General features: G+C 40.0%; 1 protein-coding gene across 2 annotated transcripts in view; it reads right to left on the bottom strand.

The window, feature by feature from the left end:
- Positions 1 to 20,043, bottom strand: part of gcgra (glucagon receptor a) — a 52,470-nt gene that overhangs the window by 12,574 nt on the left and 19,853 nt on the right. For both annotated transcript variants that reach the window (XM_034089928.1, XM_034089929.1), the window contains exon 2: positions 561 to 707. In XM_034089928.1, the coding sequence (XP_033945819.1) occupies positions 561 to 614 (54 nt within the window). In that variant the 5' untranslated portion in view covers positions 615 to 707. The remainder of the gene's footprint in view (positions 1 to 560; positions 708 to 20,043) is intronic.

Below are 20,043 nucleotides of genomic sequence, written 5' to 3'. Positions count from 1 at the left end.
TTATTCCTCGACTTGCTTGATGTAACACAACAGGTGGGCAAGAAAAATATTGACTATGTGTGCTTCATACAAACCTAGACACAATTTATTACTTTTCTAAATTAGCATTCATTTGTTTTACTTCACTTCATATACACAGCAGATTTAAACAACCCATTCTCGCAAAGGGAATATTATCCATCAATGTGATGCAGAGTCCCACTTGAAAGTGTTGTCTTTATAGAGGGGTTTGCTACTGTATGGACAGGCTGATTTATTGTAAGGCAAGGCAAGTTTATTTATATAGCACCTTTCAGCCCCAGGCAATTCAAGGTGCTTGTTGTAGACTGTAACACTCACTGTAATTAAAACAAAACAAGGGCCCAAGGTTTATTTGAGCTTCAACGTCACTACTCTCTGGTTTGTTTCAAAAGGAAGCAGAGTTTAAGGAACAACACACCACCCCCACACTGTAAATAAGGCGAGTGACTAATGAAAGTTCACACACACATAGAGGCTGTATCTCTGGGGGGGGGGAAGCGAGGACATGTGTGTGTGTCTGTGTGTGTGCTCTTACTTACTTCAATGCTGCAGGAGACAATTAGCATTGCCGCAAAGAGGAACAGCCGTGACATCCCTTATTCCTGTTGTTGGTGCTGGGGGGGATACTGCAGGACAGGGGAGGGTTTTCACCTCATAAGGGGGCTTATCTACCCTCGCCACACTACCTGGATGACAAAGAGACACACGATTGATTAATTAATGTGGATTGCAAACACACCACTTATTACCTCATCTTGGCCTGCAAAAAAAAGGACCAAAACAATAAAAGGCAATGATTGATTTGAGATTTGCGCCAGGATGTGCAAGGTGTACATGCGACAGGAGGGAATTCCCAGAACGAGACATGTCACAGGTGATCAAATGCTACGGGAAATGCTATTCATCCAAACAATACGACAGCTGTGGCTCAGCTTAGCAGTACCCACTGAGAAACCTACAGTTTGCTGCTGTCCACCTTCATCCAAAATCCTGTCAGTGCTCGGCCCAGCGTGGAGTCAGTGTGTGCCAGAGGTCACTCACCTGTGTGTCCGTCAGACTCTCAATTTCCTCGGAGAGATTTGGTTTGAAGCCGGAGAACGGAGCGAAATCTGAAACGTTTCTGCAAAAAACACCTTGACCATTGAAACATTTTTGGCGAAAACGTTTCAAATTCCATTCTGTTCCAGTCTCGTGGCAGGTAGGAGGATGCAGCTTGATGTGATATGTTTGGAATTATGGTGTTTGTTCAAGAGATTTGAGCACAATGTGTCATGACAGATGTACAGTATGTAATGTGTGTACTCAAGAAAGCCTTAAATTCAAGTGATTTGGTCTGCGTTTTGACTGAACATGTCAACGAGCTGCTATAGTCTGGGTTGAAGTAGCCGCCGGGAGCTTCCAGACACAATGTAGATAACCACCCTATGTATTACAAAGCTCTACTGGAAGTCATGCTTTAGATCAAATCTAAATCAAAGAGCCCTACTTGGTAAATGGCCTGCTCAGTGTAATGACTACAGGATGCAGTTAGCATTAGCTGTAGTACAGACTGACTGATTGCCCTCGGCGCCTGAGGGATCAGAGCTGCTCTTGTCTGCTCTGACATCGGGTCAGGACCGGTCCAGCTGAGGTCTCAGCACTGACTCGTCAGCCATAACGCCATGAGACATGTTGCAGTCACAATTCAGTTTCCATTGCTGTAGCACTTCATGACAGTTTGACATGAACACATGGGGCTTAAGACAAATATGTATCTCTGGTATGAAGGGATGGCTTTGATTCAATAACTCAAGGATCCATTACGTCTCATTAGAGAGTTAAAGGCAAATCTTCGTCATGCTTCACAAGCAAGAAACAGCAGACACGCTTTGGCATTCAAGCCAGAATATAAACTCTGCAATACAAAACATTCCTACTGTAGTGTAAGTTCCTTACAGAGAAAGATCTCAGGCATCATTCTGCGTGCGCATTGCATTTAACATTTAACCCATGATCTTGCTGACGGCAACATAGCACTGACTGTAAGCAATGATTAACCAAGACTCAGTGCTGTAGGATGACGAAAGAGAGGAAGGTCAAACTGAGAGAGCAACGCAGAGACAAATGTTTCTGGCCCCAACCCAATGCCCCATCTCTTAAATATTTCTGAATGTGTCTGTCAACCAAAATGTAGAGCTCACATACGTTTCTCTAAAAATAAGGACCATATGTAATACATTGAAGCATCTCCTTTAATTACATGACTAACTAACGCCACATTAAATACCCCTCTCTATCTCATACTGTGTCTCTTATCCCCCTTCTTATTTTCATCTCTCACCTCACAGGTGAGCTATGTCTGCTTTTCTTAAAACGAACCTTCACTGCTTGAAATGCATTAAAAAAAAAGGCAGAACACGAGAGGATTTCTCCCTGAGGAAATATGTTAGTATGTATCTCATGCTTTATTTCTGCAGATTTGTCATGTACATGCTTGAATGCCTCTGATGCCGGGCAATGGGAATCACCCAGCCATTTGGTGGGAGCTGCGGTGGAACTAATGGACTTGAAGGCGGGAGGCTGATTCAGCTTGTATATGCTGCTGTTATGATATCGGGCTGGAGCTTCGGCTCTGGGCTCCGACTAAGCTGTGATACGCTCGCCCCGCTGCGGATCAAGACCAATCAAGTTCCTTTGTAACAAGTGTAAGATCTCTGTTCCTGGAAATAACCTGGAGCTCTCATCACTCTTGTTACACGTCTGATTTAGGATGGCTGAGGGACCTCTCTGCCAGTTAAGGCTTGTTTCTTTTGGTGTTTTTCATCCTGAAGTACAACCAAGATGTTTTCTGGCTGCCTGGCGATGAGTTTAATGTGTGAAAAATGCTGTGATGCTTAAGTTTCTTTTTTTGTGCAGACATGGCACTTTCAGCACATTGTATAAAGTACAGGACAATTTGTCTATTAAAGGAAATACAAATACCCATCCCCTATCCCCCCCCTACCCCATTAGGTCATGGTCACAGAAAAAACAATATTAATACAAATTATGCTTAAGTTTTAACGGAAATACTAAATGCTCATTTTGATTGCAAGGACATACAGCTATTTGCTTTGAATAAAGCCTGGTCATTTATATGATTTGTGTAAAAATACTGTATATTGACAATAACAAAGGAATGACGCAAACTCTGTGAATGTCCCAAACTGCTCTTTGTTCAAGTGCATTTTGGAACGGCTCGGTACAATGGCCACTAACAATTACTGTTGTTTGTTTTGAGAGTACTTACCTGTCATTTGATTGCACTGTCCAACAAATACAATTACAAAAGGGGTAATCTATGCGCAAATAAATGTAGGCTGTGGGGAGCAGCAAGCATGAAAAAAACAAACCTCTTGGGAAATACAATGACTGTCCGGTTCACAAAATGCCCCCGAGCAACAATCTGGCATGCTGCTTTACAAATGCGGAGGTGCTTGTGACAGTAAAGGCAAATCCCTCGTGCATCACCCATCTTATACAACTTTCCTTCGATTGATGAGACCTTTGTTCATGTACTAATGCTGGAGTCACATTCGATAATCTTGCTTTGATTCAGAAATATCTGAGACATTAACAAAGTAAATGCAAAACATCAAATAAGTTACCTCTTTGCGGATTCTTCGCGCTTCATGTGGTTTGACTAAATAAGCCGAGAGAAGCATGCCCGCTCAGACCTTAGGGCGGTTCCACTGAGCATGACAGTTCCTCACTATCTGATAATGGGGTGATGCAGAGTTCAGAAGAGACGGTCTGTCCTCTGACTCTGCGAGGAAGACGGGACATCACTAAAATCCAGGCATTTCACTCTGCATGACTAACTTTGATTCGATTAGATATTACATTTATCTATTACTGTTAAAATACTCCATCAAATTCAGCTACTTCCCTTTTTGTCTCTAAGAGTCAAGTTCTTTTGTGCAGTAGATATAGGACCAGCGAACTAACCTCAGCCTTAGTGTAAAGCAATTATTAACAAATTGAAGATCATATCACCATGGATTCGATTTCTTTCAGAGCTTATCCGTTATTATTTTGTGTCTGATCTGCTATTACCTGTCTACTTTTACTTCAGTAAGTACATATTAATATTCCAGAGAAAATGTTTGAATATGTTTGAAAACCTCACAGAACATGCCTATAAATCCTTGCACAGTTTAGAGCCTTGTTTTTGATTTGGTCTTAAATCTTTTCTTAGATTTTTAATTGGAGCTTTCTGGACAGATATGCGAGTTACTTTTTCAAAATAGCTATTATCACCAAATGACAAAGACAAAAACAAAGTATATTTTAATGACAAAATAAACAGAACCTCAGTATAATCAAGGAAGAGTAACATATCAGATCACTGTGACTCAAAATGAAATGTAAGCCAAAGAAAGCTTTGTGCTGATGTCCTGCTTTACCTAAAAACATATCAGCAAAAGCAGAACAGAAATGTTATTTGCAGTACAGCACCATTTTAAAAAGGTTACCCAAATAAAGCACCTGGGTTCTCCCAGGCAGCTTTTTGGAGCTGAAAGTCCTTTCAGCCGTAAAGATTAGATTCACACAAATCAAAGAGAAAGATTTCCCTCAGCTGCTCGTTGAATTCAGACTCACTTTTTTCTGGAGTGTTTGATTGTCAAGGAGTGTCTTAAACATGCATCAACGCTGAGAGCAGCAGCCCAGTGTCATCCAAACACATATTAGAAGAATGGAAAATTACCAAGCTAGTACCACTACATGTTTTTAAAGCTCGGTTGGATGCTACAAAATCAGATGCTGTTGGTACCTGTACATGTGGTTAAATATGTAAATTGTAATCCCTGTACATTTTGCTGTATGATGTCCTTTTGTTGTTCTGTTATTTATATTTTTAATATGTCTTCTTGTGGAACCTACTGCTGCAGGTCTCCCTTGAAAAAGAGATCATTGATCTCAATGGGATTTTACCTGGATAAATAAAGGTTTTGAATTGAATTGAATTATATTTGTTCTCTCTGCAGCCGCATTCTGCCGGTGTTACTGATGAATAGGTCTGATTCTATGTGAATCTATAAAAAAAAGGCTGCCATTGATTTTAAGGACAGAAAGTTTAAAGTCTATTATCAATGTTTATATATCTTAAAATCTATTTTGCAGTCCATCTGCAGTTCTGCACCATACCTGTGGTTGAGAAGTGGGAAAGGCACCACCACACAGCAAAACTAGAAGGGCACTTAGCATAGACCTCTGCCAAGGCCGTATCTGTTAGTGAAAAATAATATGCGTTTCCAACCCATTATTCGGATCGGCTCCAAAATATAATTTTATCTACATTGGCATTTGCTACACACTTCTACCAAGATTCCTTAAATTCAAGCTATAACTATTTCCGAGGTAATGACCCCCAACAAAATATACACCATGGCTCACAGAGCTTAAGACTTTTTGGATAGAAAATAAATGGAACCACATATTTTACCCATTTGAAGCATTGAGTTTGATAACAAATGTTTAAGTATCAAAAAAGCAGCTATGTCTTACCAAGTCTACATACTTTAACGGCGTGCAAGTGGGATAGCCCCCTGTTAAATCAATGTGATATACAGTCTTTACGACAAAGTAACCAGGCTCACAATGGTTATAGCCTAATTTGGTCAAACTGTCTGTTGGATTCTTTTGGTCTGTTGGATTTGTTCGAGGATGTGAAATACTGCTCTAGTTTCTCTGCTGAACGGTGTTTGGAACATGTGTCAAGTCTAACGTGTTGCTTGTCATCCATCTCTTACACAGGCATGTACATTTTTCCTTTTCCATGTCTCTGCGAATACGATTATTTCAATGTGTGACAGTTTTTTCCACCCTGCTTAAAATATTCCACAACTGTGATTGAGCTGCTCTAACATGCATGCATTACGAAAAACGTATAATTGTACTTCACTGCAAGTCAAATGTGTCAGCAGGAACAGTTCTCAGTTTTGTAGGATCAACACATCCAAAAAAATGTGCTTTGTGTTTGCATACAAATGTAAAGAGAAGAAAATCTTCAGCTTTTTAAGGTTATTTTTAGCAGTTCACTTTCCAATTCCTCCAACATCATCGAAGTTATAAAATGTGTACAAAAACCGACTCACTAAATGCTAATAGTAACACACAGTAGTAACACAAGTATTTGATTATTCATTCCCTGGCTCCTCTCCCCAGCTTCCAGGCATAAATAATGAAAGCCTCCAGTCATGTAAAGGGTTTTTTCATTGGCAAACACCTAAACTATTTCCTTTATTAAACATGGAATGGAAGATGTATCTTTCTCACAGGACAACGATAGTATGTGGGGGATATGGAGTGCTAAGCCTACAAATAAAACACATATATAAATAAAAACAGTGGTTTAGATTTCAGCAGCTGTGGCTAACCTCTGAACTGCTCAAAATATCATCTGCGTAACATCTGTGTGCATCTGGGTCACGACTCCCCTGACCCGCAGATGGGTGCGACGAGCCTCCTCTGTATATCATTATCTGCATCATTCACGGTCAGGTCTGATGAATGTGGGTGGGAAACAATGACGAACAGTTGGATAACACTCGAGGTGTACCTGTATTGTGTGAGTGAGGGGGGGCTCTTTTGTGTTACATGTGTGTAGGAAGCGTTGGATGTTGTTTCGTACATCCTTTGATGAGGTGCTGGATCTGTGATCGGTGCCTGCTGTGAAGCAACAACAATCCCACAAGGACCTGATGATCTGTTTCACCATCCTCCACTGTTTCTACTGCTCCATACACCGAGTCATTCAGTTACAATGAGTTATGCCATCACTGCAGGGGATGAGCCCACATTGCACTTTTTAAAGATGCTGGTTCAATGATTGCATAGCACAGCTCTGTTGTGATATGATATATAGATATTCATATGTTTCAATTGTAACAGTTTTTGACTATAACAGATGTTGTCTTTGGTGTGTCACACCTATGTGCCATACAGAGTGACGGAAGGGGGAATATTTAAAGAAAGTAAGGGTAAGAAAGAGCCCTGATGAAAACCATAATGCACATTGATAACAACAATACATTTGTAGACTTAAGTTAAAATGATCCACATCCAGTATTACACGTAATGTAGATGCTTGTGATTTTCTTATGATCAAACAGTATTGAAAAATACGACTTTGATCACAAAAAATGATGATATTAGCGTACTGAACATATATTATTAAGTTAAAAAAAATGCGGTACAAAAATAGTTTGAGGTAATTTAGCTTGGATGAAGTTCCTGCATTACAGTTTGCAGGCAGTTCATTCATCAGTAACTTGTTGACTGTCAAAACGTCCTGCTTGGTTTGAATCTTAGTAAATGATCTGCTGGGAAATGCAAATTATTAAAAAGTGTTTTGCATATGACACGTTGTTGTGTTTGCAAACATATATATTTCCAAACTATTTCTGGCACTGTTTGAAATGAACAAACAATAAAAAGGCCAACAGCAAAGTCCCCAAACCAATGACATCATCCTCTCACTGCTCTGACACTGATCTTGACAGAAAGCAGGAGTGTGTGCTGACAAATTCAATGTTCAATTCACATATCAGCAGGTGTGAAAATTGATAGTCTTTACAATATATGCAAGAACAATATGCCATGAATCGAAATAAGGAAACAAATGTGTTTGCCACTGAAGTCTGCTTATAGTCGAATTGAGAGACAGAAACACTGCATTGGTAAGATGTTACAAGTGCACTTAATTACCTTCTAACTCATCACAGGAGTCAAAGTACTATGTTCATGACAGTTTTGAGTGTTTTGGCAGCTTTCATCACAAAAAAAACAGAAGACATAACATTGCATTGCGTGTGAGAGCAGCAGAGAACCTGTGCATGTGCGACTGTATCATTCTACAAAAGCACAAAACAGCAATTCAGACGTGACATTCGATTTATCGCAGTATAAATTGCCCTGTGCAATTTATACCAATTACCTGAGTTTTGCACAAACAAGCGAGCAAGGAGTGAAGAAAACTGTTTCATGTGTCAATACTTGCAAGTTAGCATGACACACTTGTTCAGCTGTCTTGGAATAAAGACAATCTGTTCTTTGTGCAACATTTACTAAAAGCATTATCTGTGGCAAAACGGTGTTAAGCTGTTCAGTTTGTGGCGTCAACAGCCTTTAATGATCCAACAGCTGAGTGATTCCATGATGCTGCTAAGTAGTGATACAAATGCCCAAGTAGTGATACAAATGCCGGATGTCCCGCCCCCGCTTCCGGCGGATGTCCCGCCCCCGCTTCCGGTTTACAAAATAAAATTAAAATTAAATTAAAATTAAAAAAATGAGAAAAATAAAATGCCGTTGTTTTCAATCAATTAATATGTCTAGGATATATATATCCCGCCTCCTAACCACTTCCTGTGTGGTTAATCCTGTATATAGTATCGAATGTAACTTACAAATACTTGCAAAATAACATGAAATTAATCAAAAGTAAAGCATCTAAAAAAACATATATTTAAACCTCTCTGTTTTTGCGAACAGGACATGACAGGACATGAGGGGAGAGAACATATGGTGGAGGAGGGGGGAACACACACACACACACACACACTTTCCCCGCCCCTCACCCTCTCCCTCTGTCTAAATAAATAGCCAGCGTCACTCTTAAATATTTTTCAAGTCGAGAGAAAATGGCCAAGAGACGTCTTGATATGAATTTAATCAGCGAGACACCGGTGACAACTTACAGCCATCCGTTGGGTGCTCCAAATCAAAGTAAAGCATATAAAAAACAGATATTTTAAAAAGTCAGCCTTTTTGCTAAAGGATAAGGGAGGGGGGAAAACCCCAAACCCCCTATGGAGAAGCCATAAACCCCCTATGGAGACAAACATGTTGTAAACAGAGGGAGGTAGGTAATATACTTAAATATATAGAAAGTCAAACCATACCGTTTTTTCTTCAACAACTTTTGAAAAACTTTATTAAAGAATTAGTTGTTCCGTTGGGTGCTCCAGTCCAGAAACGAATGCAGTTTGTATGCCGGGTTCAGACACCTACAGCCGAAGATATGCTTCAGTCTCCTCTGTCTTGAAGGCATTCTTAAGCACATAAATGTAACATTAGGCTATGCTTAAAATAACCAAACGATTATTACATTAACTAATTTGAACAGTAATTCACATCATCATCATCTCATAACAAAATAAGCTAAGGCAACTACTTGCATTCAGTGACTTGATTTTTTAAATGAAAACCAGGGATATCTTTTGTTTTGCGGTCCATATCTCATTAAAAATATCTAATGTTAGTAACTATTAAAGAAAGAATGGGGACAATTCTGTGTTAATGTAGTTTGACCATTGTAACTGCTGTGCAGACATACTGATAAAATAGGGCTTCTAACTAATTACCTTAAATAAAATCACTAATTAATTAAACCAGTTCAATACGCATTATTCTTATTCTTATCATTCTTTATGAGCGCAGTAACGGTAAGGTATCTAATTACTTATTTATCTAGTATTCCATCACATAATAACAGAGATGGTCAAACTGAAGTAGAGACATGGCAGAAATCCTACAATGAAGCAGGACAGTGAAGGGGAAGTCTCTTTTGAAGAGGGTTTTAATAGTTTAAAGATCTTAATGCCCCCTTGATCATATCTTTTTTTTAAAAGACTGTTTCTCTAAAAGGCAGGTTTTGTGATTTTTAAGACTTTTTACAGACACTCGGCAGATTTGTGTGTAATTCTCTCACAAAGGAACAGTAAGTCTCTTACTTTTTTGATAGCGTTTTTTATGTATGACAACTTTACAACTGGTAGAAAGTTAAGTACTTTTTCTGAGCAGATTTTCTTTAAGACTGTGACTCTTAACACACCAACCCCCCGAGAGCCAGACATACTCATCCCCTTTTCAACGTATTTTGTTTTTGTCTTTCTCGCTTTTTTTTTCCATTATATTTTTGAAAAAACTACAGTGATTGCTAGCAAAAATACAACATGCAACTAATACATTATACAATATTACGACTTTTTTGCGATATTTTCAACACAATATACTTGTACCCTTTTTTTTTTGTAGGACTTCAAGATATTTTACATGTCATACATAAACACGGTGTCATCTTTCTTGAAACTGACGTGCTGTCCGTTTTACAAACAAGTTATGTTTATGCTTCTTCATCCTCTGAATGTTCCTCCCCCGTCCCTCTTCACAACAACAATCAAGGTGGATCTGTGAAATGAAACACCTCTTCCCAAAGCGTGACTACCCTATTGAGGGCATGCGTCTAGGGCAGTAGGGTCTAAATCGATGGGCCAGATATACTAACATGCAGAACGTACGGTATGTTTGAAAAAGACTAACCATTTATCCAGTTCAAGCTGTCTTTAAGATGTGACATAGCGCTCTGACTATTTCCCGTAAAATCGTGACAAACTATTACTTGTTCTTACATTTGACCTCTTGCTGCTTGGTTGAAAATGATAGATGAAAAAGAACTTTTTTAAAAAGAGTCAAACCACAAATGTTTTAAGATTGTTACAAAATGTAAAAAATAAAAAAGGTCTGGAGACAAAATTATTTCAGGTGACTCTGGCTTTATTAGGACAACAACATATAATACAAATGGGTTAGGGGTTAAATATAACCATCGTGGACTTAATAGTCTAACAAAATACTTTTATCTGAATACATTTGTTCTTTTTAAGAGCACTTTTTGAAATTATTTATTTATTATTTAAGTGGAAAAATACAGTTTTGTTGACATCAAGGCTTTTTTATCTTTTCTTGTGTTACTAAGATACTTTTAAACACACTTTGGTGTATGCAACACTTGTTCAGATAAACAAGGTTTTTTCTTTTCTGATAAACTTACATATTTTAGTTATTTTATGTTACCAAGATACTTTGAGATACACCCTGATGTACGCAACACTTAACAAAGGGTATAATATGAAGTAGTTGGTAAGGAAGGGGTTTTTCTTTAAGGGTGCAAAACTTTAGAACAGGGTAAAATATTCATTAATTTGTATTGAATTGAGTTTTCTTTTTTGATTTTCAACATACTATTTGTACACAATGACTTTTCCAGGACGCGCTTCGGAAGCCTTTCAGCACAAGCTTGTAAAATGCAGATGCCTCAAGGAGAGACTTGAAATATCCATACAGAGTTGGATGGAGAAGAAGAAGACTAACAAACAGCAGTCGGATGGAGAAGAAGCCAGGGACTTGTTCGATGTAGTGACTTTTTTCTTTAAGTAAAATAAAAATGGGAAACTACTATGCAAAACGCTCTGTATATATTGATCATAATGTAGTCAATACCCTTTTAATAAGTGTGGTGATGGGGACGATTGAAAACAGAACGAGTAGTGACCCCCGTGTAAGCAGAATGGCTGAAGTTTGTAAACTAGAAGACATTTTGGATATCGTTCGTTCTGGCAGTACTATTCCGGGTCATTGGGAAACGATTGTAAACGAAACATTTAAAGTGGTCCTGGAATCTTCATTTTCCGAAACATTCTGTAACATTATCTCAGAAATGAAACAAACATCAAAAGTGTATCATGTGCTCTCATTGTATGCTCTGTTTGTAGATGTAATGCATCTGTGTGTTGAAAACAGCATACATGTGAATATTTTGACTGAAGTGAAAAACTTCCATCACGATATCTCCAGTAATATGGGGAATTCTATGCTGGAGACTGTCCTGGGGATGCTACAATCAGTATAACTATTGATTTTGTGTGTGAAAAAAATAAAAAAAGTGTTTTTTACATCTAAAAACTGTTGTCATCATTATAGCAAGGGGGGCGTGTCTGATACATGTGTATTACAGTCCTTCTTGTTGTGTTTTTCAGTGTTTTCTGTGTGTCTGTACACACAAAGCACACTTCATTATCTACTTTTCAGCTTTTTTAAAAAGAAAAGTGTGTCTTTCGGTAACTTTCTCAGAGAATTTAAGCATAAATCTGTCAAATGTTCAAAACAGCCTTGTTTTACTGAAATACCCTCAAAATGACAAACTGCCATTAAGAGTCAGATTCTTAACCAAATCTACTGACACAAAGTACTTCATTATCTACTTTTCAGCTTTTAAATACAAAAGTTTATCTTTCGGTAACCTTCTTGAGAGAATTAAGCATAAATCTGTCAAAGATTCTTAACGAAATCTACTGACACAAAGTACTTCATTATCTACTTTTCAGCTTTTATACACAAAGTGTATCTTTCAATAACTTTCCCAGAGAATTTAAGCATAAATCTGTCAAATGTTCAAAACAGCCTTGTTTCACTGAAATACCCTCAAAATGACAAACTGCCATTATTACGAAATCTCCTCAAACAGAGTACTTTCTACAGATGAAGCCACCCACTCAACGCAATATGTCCCACCCACTCAGCAAATCATATAAAACTAAGGACGACCGTTAAAAACTAGCCATGGATCTGAGAAAAACCAAGTCTGATGTGGGCGGGACATCCGCCGGAAGCGGGGGCGGGACATCCGGTCGAACGAGGCGGAACGAGGCGGGACATCCGGTCGAACGAGGCGGGACTTCCGGTTTTCAAAATAAAACAAAAAGGCGGGACTTCCGGTCAAATAAGGCGGGACTTCCGGACAAAAAGGGGCGGGGCGACCTGTCACTTTTTCTGCATACTAATGAGTTTGATATGGCATTTGTATCACTACTCTGCTAATATTACATTGCAGTGAAAGTCAGAACCAGGACTGAAACTAATTAAAGTCTGTGCTGCTTTAGACTTTAAGCATGACTGTCAATGGCTTTCTTCTGATACTTTGACACTATACAAATGAGCTTAGTCCTAATATGGGCTCCAGTTGAGAAACAGCCACTCTTTAAATAAACAACAACGGTTGAACCACTTGATGAAGCTGCCTAATTAATTCCAATGGTGACTGGAATCTGTTACGGAAATAAACAAACACAGATTTTAAAGAAAGAAAAAAATTCCTTCACTGTCTCTGGGCACAGTTTGTCCCAAGGGAAATACAAAGTTTCCATGAAAGCATTACCCCACGCAAAAGAGTTAAATTAAAATTGGCAGAGTCGCAAAGCAGATCCGAAAATGTTAAAGAGCCACAATCAACACTTTGAGGAGGCACGAGGACACTAATGGGGTCCTCGTGATAGATTATGTGCAAACAATACAATGATGAATGAGAAAATGACCCTCTCAAACAATAGAGGGAAAACATTACACAGTGTATCGAGAGGACAATAGAAAACACACAAAGGATGACTAACTAACTTGATTTGCTTTTAATATTGCAACATCCCAGTTTGCATTTGATCCGATCTGTTATTAGTTTAAGATGCAACAAAGGGACTAACACAGGCCCTCTTACAACACCCTCTGTAAAGTTGAATGTGTGTGATGTTGCTCCACATAGACTTGCTGAATTGTGAAAGAACCTGTGTGATTCATGCCACATGTCTCCTCTACATGTATCCACATGACTCTATTGTATGTTGAGCTCTTATGGATGCTTTGTTTACATGCAGTAATCCACTGAGCTTCTCAACATGGCTCCTTCAGAGCGCTATAAGACTGGAATTTATCAAACTTGGTTTGTCAAACACAGTGGCAAAGCAGCACAGCATTATGAAATCCATACAGACACACTGAATCTCTTAAACCTTATTTAGAAAGGCAGAACAGCCCGAAAAGAAAACATAATTTACAAGGAAAAGGCTGCAGGGGATGAGGTCATACTGTGAGCTCAGAGGCTGCTTAATAGAAACACAGAATGTTTGTGTGGAGGTAATTAACCCTAAAACCGGTCTTTTTGACATTAGTGCAAAGGCAATATTGCTGAGCATTTTTTACTGAAAAACACATTTAGTGTCAAGTAAACAATAAGACAGCCAGTGCAGACTGAAGCAATCTATTGTTCATATTTAGGTCTAAACTGTTTCACTTTTCACTTTTGTAAACATACTACACTTCTCCTCCTGTGCAGCAGGGAAGAGGAAGCCTCTAAGAAGTTTTAAACCATCACTGTCGAAGCATTAATGAAGTGGATGTTGGATGAATCCCTACTGTGATAGAGGATAAGCCTGGTAATGTGTTATGTTCGAATCAACAATGCATGCTACTAACTCTGTGTAGTCTCTGTCTAAGAACATGCATGCTATACGATTGTTGCCCTGCATGACACATTGCTTTGATACAATTAACATCATATGTTAAGCTTGATCGAAAATAACTCCACAAATGCATTTTCTAAATCTCCCGCTGAGAGGCAGAAACGAGAAAGTGAATTACTTAGTATACAGTACCTTCTTGTTATTTAAAATGATTAAAATTACATTGAAAAATAACAAGTTGCTAATACTTCTATCCTTTATGATATAATACCAAATATAGACTTATGTCAGACACAACATTATGGCTGTACCATATGTTTTAAAAAATGTATACAGGTATAAATCAATAAGCCAAAACATAACATGTCGTATATCAGTCTTTGGCAAATGCACAATACCTATACAAATTAAAGCCATTGTTGGTTCTGGTATTTCGTGAGATTTACTGATAATAACATAAAACAGCAGCAGTCTTATCTTTTCCAGGAGAAGGCTGTGAATTATTACTTTGCTTACCAAGATTTTCCCTAGAGGGTTAATTTCTCTCCCCGAGGCGGTCCTCTACAGTATTCAGTGAGAAACATAAATACTCTATAATGAATCCTTTTTAAGAAACAATCACCACCATTACCCGCATAACCATAAGATCTTAAGGTTGTTAATCTTAATGTTTAATCTGTTGGTATAATATTCACAAATGTGAAATCACTGTGATTTGTCTCGGTTTCACTTGGCTTCACAAGCTCCCGCCCATCCTCTTCTTTATCACTGGTGATCGTCATCTGTGTTATCTCACTCCATTTCCCCTTCATCTGTATCATCCTCAATCTAAATGAACTCAATTCCTCACTTCTGCTTGTCAGAGAAAAGCAAATCGACATTTCTGCTGCTCCATCTTCTCTGTTATACACACATTATGCTCTGCCATTCGCTCTCTTTCACCTCTGAAACACACCCACACAGACACACACTTACAGTAGATGCTTCAAGCCTTCATTATGTAAACTTTGCTTCAAGTGCACTGTAATGTTTCCAAAATAAATGTGGTTTTGCCAGAGGTGCCTCATTTGTGTTTCTCCATGCATAGCTAAGTTGTTGTTCTCTTGTTGACTCTAGCTGCTTGTTAGGAACAGAAAAAGAAAGATGCCTCTGTGTGTTTAAGTTTACAGAGCAGTCTGTGTGAGGACTGGAAGGCTATGCTAACCCTTTGGTTGTCGTCTGAGCTGCACTGCAGCAGGGAAGTCTAAATAGGCCTCAAGTGTCATGTATTCTCCCATGAAGAGCTTTGAGTACATTTGCTACAACTGACCCCACTTATGAATGAATTACCAACACAAACAGTTGGGGTCGCAGGAACAGACGCTATGTACACGCAACAATCAGCCTGGAAAACAGTAAAACTCAATGAGAGAGCTGATCCGTGAACTGTCCTCAAGTGCTTCTGGCTTGGTTTGTTTCAGTCATTTAATAAGGCAGGCAAGGCCTATGGCGTTATCGTTTCCCATGTCTGTACATTGGAGAAAAAAAAGACACACATCCTGCATCTCATCACAGTAGAAGGACTGACATGTGGTGCTCAGCGTCAACATCTTCAGTCAATCATGAGAAAGTGTGGGGCAAGGCAGACAAGATATTAACATGACATGGAACAGCGAGCAACAGCGTGAGCGAGGGAGGCAGATCTGTGTAGATGTAATGTAGGTCAATAATGTTAAGAATAAAGCCTCTGGGTGCTGCTATAATACAGTCAGGTCACTATAATATGTAACTGTTGTAAAGGACATACATATAATACTATTGTAAGTCGCTTTGGATAAAAGCGTCAGCTAAATGCAATGGAATGTAATGTACTATAGAAAGTAGGGTTGGAGTTTTAATTATTGTCATTATTCATCATTAATCATTTATTCTGTAAAATTTTAGCAAATAGAGCCAAATTGTAACAGCCCAAAATCAAAATGTATTCTGTGGCCTTTTATAGACAACAACAAAATTTTTTACTGACTTGTCATTTCAACTTTATTCATATAAATATATATTTAACAAAATCTAAAGAGTTTAAGAGTATTTGCTTTTGACGATGATAGCAACAACAGAAAAAGCAATGAATAACACTTCCATGGAAAATCTTACAATTAAAAAAAAGTATACAATTAGTTCACAAATGAGGTTTCTTACCTTCCTTGTGGAGTATGTTTTGCTTGTGTTTGATGTGTAATGTGCATACAAAACAAACATTCTACTAATCTTTTTTTCATGAATCTTTTTTGATAAAAAACTGATATAAAAAGGAAATGACGAGCATTGGATGTGGTGGAATGAATAAATCAGTCAGTTTACTGTCAACCGTTTCAGCTGCTGTTATGTCAGCCTGCTAAATCATGCCTATTACAAACGTTTGGGTGGTTCTGTAATACAGGTAATGTCATCGGCAAACAGAGACTAATTAGGCAGTAAACAGTTGAGCGCACAAAGATAAACATACACACATATTCTTGTGTGCATATCCTCATGAGGACCCATGCACTGGCAGGGCTTCACATGGATTCTTCCCACCAACACAATTCGTGTTTTACATATCAATGCTGTAATCAATCAATCAATCAATCAATCAATCAATTGATCTACTTTATAGCTTCTTTGAGAAGTATTTAACCCTTTAGTGCATGTTAACCTAACAAACTAAAAAGAGCATACAAGGATAGGCAGATTGATTTTTTAAATACGTCGGCTTCCACTTCTGTCTGTGCTGTTGGATGGTTTTATGGCTTTTCTTGAGCTCTTGAAAGACCCTGAGCAGTTCATAACAGGTCTTTGGAGAGCCTGAATAATACTCCAAAGAAGTAGTGTGCCGGTGTGTTATGAATATTTGATGTGTTTAGTTTACGTCAACGCAGCATAGCTGAGGAGATGAGGTTGGACAGGAGAGAGCTGCAGAGACAGAGCAGGGGCGGACTGGCCATTCGGAATACCGGGAGTTTCCCCGGTGGGCCGGTGCTGTGTGTGGGCCGGAGGGCCAAAAAAAGTTTATAAAAGTTTATAAAAAAATAAAAAATAAATCTTTTTGTTTTGCTTATATCCTACCGGCCCACATTTGTAAGTGTTCCGGCCACTCCCTTTTTCTTTTGCTTACCTAAATCCTACCGGCCCACATTTGTAAGTGTTCCGGCCCAGCCCAGCCCAGTGTTGTGTCTCGTCAGATCTGTTAGTATTATTTCTCTGTGAGTCTATATTGTCAAGTCCGTGTCTGCCATTTCCTGTTTTACTTTGTCATTTCCCTTCTCATTTCAGGTAGTTCGATTCCTACCTTGCCTGTTTGTCCACGGACCTGATTACCTGCCCCGCCCTTATTGTTTGCACCTGTGGAGTCCCTTGCTTTTGTATATATTCTGTGTGTTCCCTGTGCCAAGTGCCAGATCGTTTTGAACCTTGTGAATGGATTACCTTGTTTCGTCATCACAGTAAAACCTTTTTTTGAATCATCTTTTGTCTAGAGTCGTGCATTTGGGTCCTATCAGTTTTTGTGTGCTCCAGTCGTAACATTACGATCTGGCCAACAAATGGACTCAGCCGACTCTCAAACCCTGAGGGCAGCGCTCTGCTCTCAGGCTCAACGTCTTCGGCAGCAGGAGGAAGAAATGAAGGACATAAACCAGGGAGTAATGACCCTGACTAGCAGCCAGAGTGAGTTTCGTGGCGTAGTTACAACACAAATTAATCACCTGGCTGAACAGCTCCATAATGTACTCACACGGTTGGATAGTGTGCCTGCCGCTCCTTCCAACGTGGCTGCCCCAGCCCCAGAGCCTACAGCTGTTTTTTCCATGCCAGCTTCCATGATTCGTCTTGCTCCTCCAGCGAAGTTTTCGGGCGAGTCCGGTAACTGCAGTCCATTCCTAACGCAGTGTGACCTACATTTTACCTGCCAGCCTGCTGCTTTCCCCAGTGATCTAGCCAAGGTGGCATTTGTTGTGTCCCACCTCACGGGAAGAGCGGAAGCCTGGGCTACGGCGGAGTGGGCACGGGAGTCTCCGGTGTGTAAATCTCTCCAACTATTCACTGAGACTATAAAAAAAATCTTTGACCGAACCACACCGGGGAGAGAAGCTGCCAGAGCCCTGACACAGATCTCCCAGCAGAATCAGAGTGTGTCTGACTACGCCATTGATTTTCGTACGTTAGCCACGGACAGTGGTTGGAATGAAGACGCACTGTACGATATGTTTCTCAGCGGACTCAGTGACTCTGTGCGGGATCTTCTTGTTCCTCTTGATCTTCCGCCGGATTTGGACAGTATGATCGCCTTGGCTATACGCACAGACACTCGGCTGCAAGAGCGACGGAGGGAGAAAGCCAGGAAAGCGCCACCTCCTGCACGATCTCCACTACGACCCGGATTTCGGACCCACAATTCCTCTACTACCGTGAAACCTGCTTCGGGGAACACAGAAGAGGAACCCATGCAGCTCGGAAGGGCCAGGCTGTCTCCAGAGGAAAAGCAGCGGCGTCTCCGGGAGCGTTTATGTTTCTACTGTGGGAAGCAGGGACACTTCCTGGGAGCCTGCCCGTTAAAAGACGGGGCTTACCAGTAAGACGGAGGGTGCTGGTGAGCCGATTGACAACCGCAGATTTCCCTTCACGATCCATGACCCAGGTTGAGGTTAGTAATAATGAGCACAGCATAGCTTTGAAAGTACTTGTTGATTCAGGGGCTGACGCTAATCTTATGGACTGGGGGTTAGCTAAACGTTTGAAAATTGCCTCCGTGCCATTGACTCAGACACTTGAAGCTAGCGCTCTGGACGGTACTCTCATGTGCAAAGTGACTCATAGAACCATGCCTCTTAAAATAACCATTGATCATGAACACTCAGAGTATATGACTTTTCATCTGTTTAATTCTGCACAGCATGCAGTAATTCTGGGCTATCCCTGGTTGTGCAAACATAACCCTCACATTGATTGGCGGACTGGTAAGGTTTTGGGGTGGGGAAGCGAATGCTCTCATTCGTGTTTCAGGGACAAGACTGCTGAAATTGTCAGAGAGCCCATTATAGACAATGATAGGGAACATGAATATAATCAAGACTCAGACTTCCCTGACCTTTCGAACGTACCCAGCTGCTACCGAGATCTCAAGGAGGTGTTCAATAAAACTAAAGCGACATCCCTTCCTCCTCATCGCACCTATGACTGCGCCATCGATCTCCTGCCTGGGTCCCCCTTGCCCAAGGGAAGACTGTACTCTCTCTCAGCTCCAGAGAGAGAGTCTATGAGAGAGTACATAGACGGCTCTCTCAAAACGGGTCTTATCCGTCCCTCGTCATCTCCCGCCGGAGCTGGTTTTTTCTTCGTTGAGAAGAAAGATGGATCCCTAAGACCTTGCATCGACTACAGCCCCCTAAACGACATAACCATCAAGAACAGGTACCCCCTCCCGCTTATGACCTCAGCGTTTGAACTGTTGAAAGGAGCTAGAGTCTTTCAAAACTTGACCTGCGTAACGCTTACCACTTGGTGAGGATACGGGAGGGGGACGAGTGGAAGACTGGTTTCAACACTCCAAGCGGACATTATGAGTATCTGGTAATGCCTTTTGGTCTAACAAATGCACCTGCCGTTTTTCAGGCTCTCATAAATGATGTGTTGAGGGAATTTTGAATCATTTTGTTTTTGTCTATCTTGATGATATCCTGATTTTTTTTTTCCCGTGATGAAGGTTCACACGTTTCGCATGTTCGTCAGGTATTAAGAAAGTTGTTGGACAATCAACTTTATGTTAAGGCTGAAAAATGTGAGTTCCACGTCAGTTCCACTTCATTTCTGGGTTTCATCCTGGGTCCTGACCAGATAATGATGGATCCTGCTAAAGTGAGCGCTGTGGCTGAATGGCCCACACCCTCTTCCAGGAAAAAAGTCCAACAATTCC

This window comes from Pseudochaenichthys georgianus, chromosome 8, assembly GCF_902827115.2.
Source record: "Pseudochaenichthys georgianus chromosome 8, fPseGeo1.2, whole genome shotgun sequence".
NCBI lineage: Eukaryota > Metazoa > Chordata > Actinopteri > Perciformes > Channichthyidae > Pseudochaenichthys > Pseudochaenichthys georgianus.
Note: the sequence above shows the minus strand (reverse complement) of the source record. Positions and strands in the feature narration are given on the sequence as shown.